At 43.8% G+C, this 6991-nt stretch overlaps 1 protein-coding gene across 3 annotated transcripts in view; it reads left to right on the plus strand.

Annotated features, from left to right (window-relative positions):
* uckl1b (uridine-cytidine kinase 1-like 1b) overlaps positions 1 to 6991 on the plus strand; it is a 124592-nt gene that overhangs the window by 45189 nt on the left and 72412 nt on the right. For all 3 annotated transcript variants that reach the window (XM_043710408.1, XM_043710407.1, XM_043710409.1), the window contains exons 3-4: positions 4404 to 4510; positions 6327 to 6497. In XM_043710408.1, coding sequence (XP_043566343.1) covers positions 4404 to 4510; positions 6327 to 6497 — 278 coding nt within the window. The remainder of the gene's footprint in view (positions 1 to 4403; positions 4511 to 6326; positions 6498 to 6991) is intronic.

Raw genomic sequence — 6991 nt, forward strand, 5'->3', positions numbered from 1 at the left:
TGTGTTTAGAAGACTGAGAGGGGATCTGATTGAGACGTATAAGATTATTAAAGGATTGGACACTCTGGAGGCAGGAAACATGTTTCTGCTGATGGGTGAGTGCCGAACCAGAGGACATAGCTTAAAAATACGGGGTAGACCATTTAGGACAGAGATGAGGAGAAACTTGTTCACCCAGAGAGTGGTGGCTGTGTGGAATTCTCTGCCCCAGAGGGCAGTGGAGGCCCAGTCTCTGGATTCATTTAAGAAAGAGTTGGATAGAGCTCTAAAGGATAATGGAATCAAGGGTTATGGAGATAAGGCAGGAACAGGATACTGATTAAGGATGATCAGCCATGATCATATTGAATGGTGGTGCAGGCTCGAAGGGCAGAATGGCCTACTCCTGCACTTATTATTTAATGTCTATTATCTATTGTCTATTGGACAAAAACAGTCCAGTTCCAAAGGTAAGGTTAAAGTGACTCTCCTTGACATAAAGGCCATGTTCGGTTGAGTGTGGCATCAAGGAGCCTTCGCAAAACTAGAGTCATTGGAAATCAGGGGAAAACTCTCCACTGATTGGAGTCATACCTTGCACAAAGGAAGCCGATTTGTAATTAATGCTGGTCAGTTATCTCAGCTTCAGGACGTTTCTGCAGGAGTTCTTTGGTAATGACAGAGGCCCAACTACATTCAGCTGCTTCATCATGGATACTGAAGCAGTCCATGTAAAATACTGAAAGATCGGAACAATGTCTCAGTTTGAACTGACATGTGGCAAGCAACATTGCCTGGTACTTGTGTGGCATGAATGATAAACTCCAACAAAACATAATCCAATTTCTCTCCTTGATATTCAAAGGCATTTGCATTACTGAATCCTCCACTATTGATATCTTGAGGGGATTACTATTGACCAGAAGCAGAACAGTACTCACTATTTAAATACTGTGCCTATAAGGAAAGGTCAAAGGATAGGAATCTTGCAGCAAGCAACTCTCCTCCTGACTCTGCAAAGCCTGACTGCCATCTACAAAGCACAAATCAGGAGTGTAATGGAAAACTCTCCACTTGTCTAGATGAGTGCAGGTCCAACAACACTCGAAACCTAATATCAGCCAGAACAAAGCAGCTGACATGACTGCATCACATCCATGAACATTCACTCCCTCCATCTTTGACGTTCATTTGTAGCAGTGTGTATTATCCACAGGACCCACTGTAGATATTCACCGAGGATCCTTAGCACCTTCCAAACCCATGATCTCTTCCATCTCATATGACAAGAGCAGCAGGTACACAGGAATACCATCACCTACAAGTTGCCCTCTAAGTTGCACACCCTGACTTGGAAATATATCGCTGTTCCTCAAGTGTCACTGGATCAAAATCCTGGAACTGTATTGTGGGTCTATCTAGAGCAAATAGATGGTAATGATTCAAGAAGGCATTTCAGGATTGGTAATAAATGCTGGTTCAACAAGCGATGCCCACTTCCTATGAATATTTTCAAAAGAATTTTAACTTTACAATCAAATCGGGAGATCCATTCAAGTTCACTGAATAGTGCAGGAGTGCGTGCTTGGAATCTGCGCCAAACATACACACAAATGGGCGGCACGGTTGCACAGTGGTTAGCACTGTTGCCTCACAGCACCAGAGACCCGGGTTCAATTCCCGCCTCAGGTGACTGACTGTGTGGAGTTTGCACATTCTCCCCGTGTCTGCGTGGGTTTCCTCCAGGTGCTCCGGTTTCCTCCCACAGTCCAAGTTTGTGCAGGTCAGGAGAAATGCTAAATTGCCCGTAGTGTTAGGTGCAGGGGTAAATGTAGGGGAATGGGTCTGGGTGGGTTGCGCTTCGGCGGGTCGATGTGGACTTGTTGGGCCAAAGGGCCTGTTTCCACACTGTAAGTAATCTAATCTAATCTAAAAAAAAATGAGGAGTCAATCTGGCAAAGATAAAATACAGGACTATTTGCATTCCAAGCATGCTATAGACAGGGCTAAGCAATCCAACAGATCTGGTTAGCACTGCTGCCTCGCAGCGCCAGGGACCCAGGTTCAATTCTCCCTATATCTGCGTGGGTTTCCTCCGGTTTCCTCCCACAATCCACAGATGTGCAGGTCAGGTGAGTTGGCCATGCTAAATTGCCCATAGTGTTAGGTGCATTAGTCAGGGGTAAACATAGGGTAGGGGAATGGGTCTGGGTGGGTTATTCTTCGGAGGGTCAGTGTGGACCTGTTGGGTCGAAGGGCCTGTTTCCATACTGTAGGTAATCTAATCTAATCTGAAGTCCTGCTATATCCAGTTATAAATATTAGATTACAATTCAACAACTTAACAGGAAGAGTGAGCTCACAAATAACCATGTCCTCGATGGCGAAACAGTTTAGTGGTGGTAATTGTGGATTGGAGGGTGGGGAGGAGTTGCTAACTATTGATTCAAACAGTACCTGGCACAAAGGTTATGGTTTTTGGAGGTCAATCATCTCAGTTCCGGGACATCCTGACAGGATTTCCTCAGATTAGGGCCCAAGGACCAAATATCTTTTAGCTCCCTTTTCAATGATATTCCTTCCGTCATAAGACCAGAAGTAGGAACTTTTGATGATTGTGTAATGTTCAGCATCATTTGCAAATCTTCAGTTACTGAAGCAGTCCACATTCAACTGCAGCAATACCTGGACATCATTTACATTGGAGAGTGTGGTGTCTTCCAGATGAAGGGCTTATGCCCGAAATGTCGATTCTCCTGCTTCTTTCAGATGCTGCCTGGCCTACTGTGCTTTTCCAGGAGCACACTCTCAACTCTGATCTCCAGCGTCTGCAGTCCTCACTTTCTCCAACATTCACTTTTGAGCTGATAAAGCACAAATAACATTTGTACCACACAAGTTTCAGGCAATGACCATCGCCCAACAACAGAGAAACTAATTATCGTCCCTTCAATTGCATTACTGTTATACTTTCCCACTATTACCAGCCTGGGAGAAAGCAACTCGCTATCACTTTCTCAAGGCTAGTTATTATAGAATCATAGAGATGTACAGCACGGAAACAGACCATTAGTTCCAACTTGTCCATGTCAACCAGATATCCTAATCTAATCAAGTCCCATTTGCCAGCACTTGGCCCATATCTCTCTAACCCTTTCCTATTCATATACCAATCCAGGGAAAATATTTTGTCTATTTATCCTTTCTCTGTCCTTCATAATTTTATAAGCCTCTACAAGGTCACCCCTCAGCCTCTGATGCTCCAGGGAAAACAGCCACAGCCTATTCAACCTCTCCCTATAGCTCAAATCCTCCAACCTTGGCAATATCCTTGTAAATCTTTTCTGAACCCTTTCAAGTTTCCTTATCCTTCCGATAAGTAAGAGACTGAAATTGCACACAATATTCCAAAAATGGCCTACCTAGCTGCAACATGACATCCCAACTCCTATACTCAATACTCTGACCAATAAAGGAAATCATATCAATCGCCGCCTTCACTATCCTATCTACTTGCAACTCTACTTTCAAGGAACTATGAACCTACACTCCAAGGTCTCTTTGTTCAGCAACACTCCCCAGGATCTTACCATTAAGTATATATGTACTGCACTGATTTGCTTTTCCAAAATGCAGCACCTCACATTTATCTAAATTAAAATCCATCTGCCACTCCTCAGCCCATTTGACCATCTAATCAAGATCCCATTGTAATTTGAGGTAAACTTAGCTGTCCACTACACCTCCAATTTTAGTGTTAATGAGCAATAATTTCTATCTTAGCCAGCAATGCTGACATCCCAAGTATGTTTTCTTTCTTTAAGCAAATAGCTTCTCTTAGTCATTAGTGCCAATTAGAGTGTCTGGCTTTGAAGTGTTTACTTTCTAATCCCCTGGAACATTGTTTTGTCAACTGATAAATGGTCAACAATGTGTGGAAGAGATACTTAGTGCCCAGTCCATATGTCCGGATGTCAATCTGATGCTCTTAATGTACCTATAAATAGTTTGTCCTCTTTTTAACTTAGCTGAGAATAAAATTCCTATTTTTATATACAATGCTGTGTACTGCCACTCAATGATAGGATGCTGATTGATTACATTTTGTGGACGGCAAATGCTCAATTCAGTGGTGCTGGTAGGAGAGGTGATCACCAAAAATAATCTGTTCCCTGGAATGGTTGAGGAGACAACCCAAGGTCAAGGATATGTCCACTAACCTTTTAGCAATGCAACTTAAAATAGCATTTTCAGAAACATAAGAATAAGTCACCAGCCCATCCTTCAAGAATAGAAACTGTTAATAGCAGAGAAGTAATTGCAAACAACTGAGATTTAAAATGTTTATATTTTTGAAGTAGAAAATGTCTTTTATTACTGCCCCAGACAACTAGCAGCCACATATAATTATGTCATTTCTTTAGGATTATGTGGTGGAAGTGCTTCAGGGAAAACTACTGTAGCCAGGAAGATCATAGAAGCTTTAGATGTTCCCTGGGTTGTGCTTCTGTCTATGGATTCATTTTACAAGGTGAGTTTATTTACGACTTTGAAAGAATAGTTCTGTAACCTCTTGCTATTGGACATGCTGCTGAGGGGAGGTGGGGGATGTGGAGGTGGTGTACCAGCAGAATAGCAATTCTTTGGGGAATCCATGGACTTGTGACAGAACACTGAGAAGGAAGAAATCATTCTGTTTCATTGTGCATTTTGCATTTGTTTTTCTTCAAAATCTTTGCAATATTTAAATTCAGATTGAAATGAAATGTTGTTCTTTTTCCTCTCTAAGTGGCATCTACACTTATTCTTTGTTCTGTTTTGTTGTGGACTGAATCCATGGTGAACGATGACATCACTTCCACCCCCATCATGGCCATTTCCACAGCCACTTCCACCCCTCACGATTTCTCATGCACCACACGTGACATCACTTCTGCCCCCCGTACGTCATCTCTGACGTCAAACATTCAGCGACTTCCACCCACTCTACTGCCATGTTCACCACCACTTCCACCCCCACCAACACCACTCACCTGCATTCTGCCGACACACCCCCAAGAGATTCCACTGTCACCATCCCCGCCTCCCAGAACCCTGACAGGAACATCACCTCTGCTAATGACTCCATTCCCATTCCCCCGACCACCACGCCCACTCCAGTTACAGGGTCTGTCCCCACTCCCAGCTCCACACCTGCACCAGGTCCTAGCTCCCAGCCCTGCCGAGTTTTAACTATCCCCCCAGACCTTCCCCTCACTGAGGACAAACTATCAGTCCTCAGCGAAGGCCTTACCTTTATCCCCCTCCGTCCACGCATCAATTAATTTAATATGCATCATGTTCCTTCTTTAGAGATCGCAATTTCCCTTCCCACGTAGTTGAAGATGCCCTCCAATGCATCTCACCCACATGCATCGCACCTCTGTCTTCCAACCGTAACAAGGACAAAACCCTCCCCGTCCTCACTTTCCACCCCACCAACCTTCACATTAACCACATCATCCAACGACATTTCCGCCACCTCCAAACAGACCCCACCACCAGAGATATATTTCCGTCCCCACCCCTTTCCGTTTTCTGCAAAGACCGTTCCCTCCGTGACTACCTGGTCAGGTCCACACCCCCCAATAAACCACCCTCCCGTCCTGCCACCTACACCTCCTACCTCACCACTATCCTCACAGGGGGAGCAACCCGAAGTCGTGGTCCACATTGGCACCAACGACATAGGTAGGAGGAGTGCTGAGGATGTTAGACAGGCTTTCAGGGAGCTAGGTTGGAAGCTTGGAGTTAGAACAAACAGAGTTGTTGTCTCTGGTTTGTTACCCGTGCCACGTGATAGAGATTCGAGGAATAAGGAGAGAGAACAATTAAATGCGTGGCTTCAGGGATGGTGCAGGAGGGAGGGGTCCACGCTTTGCTACCTTCTCCCCAGCCCCAACCCCACCATTTATCTTTCCACCCTGGAGGCTTCTTGCCTGTATTCCTGATGAAGGGCTTTTGCCCGAAACGTCAATTTTCCTGCTCCTCGGATGCTGCCTGGCCTGCTGTGCTTTTCCAGCGCCACTCTGATCTAGACCCTGAATCCACTAGCAGTGCAGTAGTAATCAGGAAGGGCAGGTTTTACAATGTAGTACACCTAGCATTGAGTTTCATGCACTGAAAACATTAAATTATAATACTGTGCGAGAAAGCACCATTATTTCACCAAAGTGAGGCTACAAATCTAAACTTATTGCACAATATTACAAAAATCACTTTTACACTGTGTGACTTTATGACACAAATCTATTCATATTACTATTGCTATCAGGTGTGTAATTCTCAACATTTTCTTTGCCCTGTAGGTACTTACTGAACAGGAGCAGGAGCAAGCTGCCAAGAATGAACACAATTTTGACCATCCAGATGCATTTGACTTTAGTCTCATTGTGTCCACTCTGAGGAAACTAAAACAAGGAAAAAGTGTATCAATCCCTATATATGACTTTACATCACACAGTAGAAAGAAAGAATGGGTAAGCACAATGTACAGTGAAACAGAGGTTGCTATAAAGGAATGAATAAGGAAAGCTAAGAACTAATTAAGGTTTGTTTTTGTCATACTTAAAAAAACCAAAATGTGTATTAAGAGAGAAAGATAAGATATTGGCTAGGCCACAATAGTAGTTTTTATACATTTATACAGTGGTTCTTGGAATAGGAGAGGAATTTATACATTTATACAGTGGTTCTTGGAATTTCACCAGAAATTCCACAGAGTCATGGAGATGTACAGAATGGAAACAGACCCGTCAGTCCAGCCTGTCAATGCCCACCAGATATCCCAACCCAATCTAGTCCCACATGCCAGCACCCAGCCCATATCCCTCCAAACCCTTCCTATTCATATACCCATCCAAATGTCTCTTAAATGTTGCAATTGTACCAGCCTCCACCACATCCTCTGGCAGCTCATTCCATACACGTACCACTCTCTGTGTGAAAAAGTTGCCCCTTAGGTCTCTTTTAT

The sequence above is a fragment of the Chiloscyllium plagiosum genome, chromosome 20 (assembly GCF_004010195.1).
Source record: "Chiloscyllium plagiosum isolate BGI_BamShark_2017 chromosome 20, ASM401019v2, whole genome shotgun sequence".
Classification (NCBI taxonomy): Eukaryota; Metazoa; Chordata; class Chondrichthyes; order Orectolobiformes; family Hemiscylliidae; genus Chiloscyllium; species Chiloscyllium plagiosum.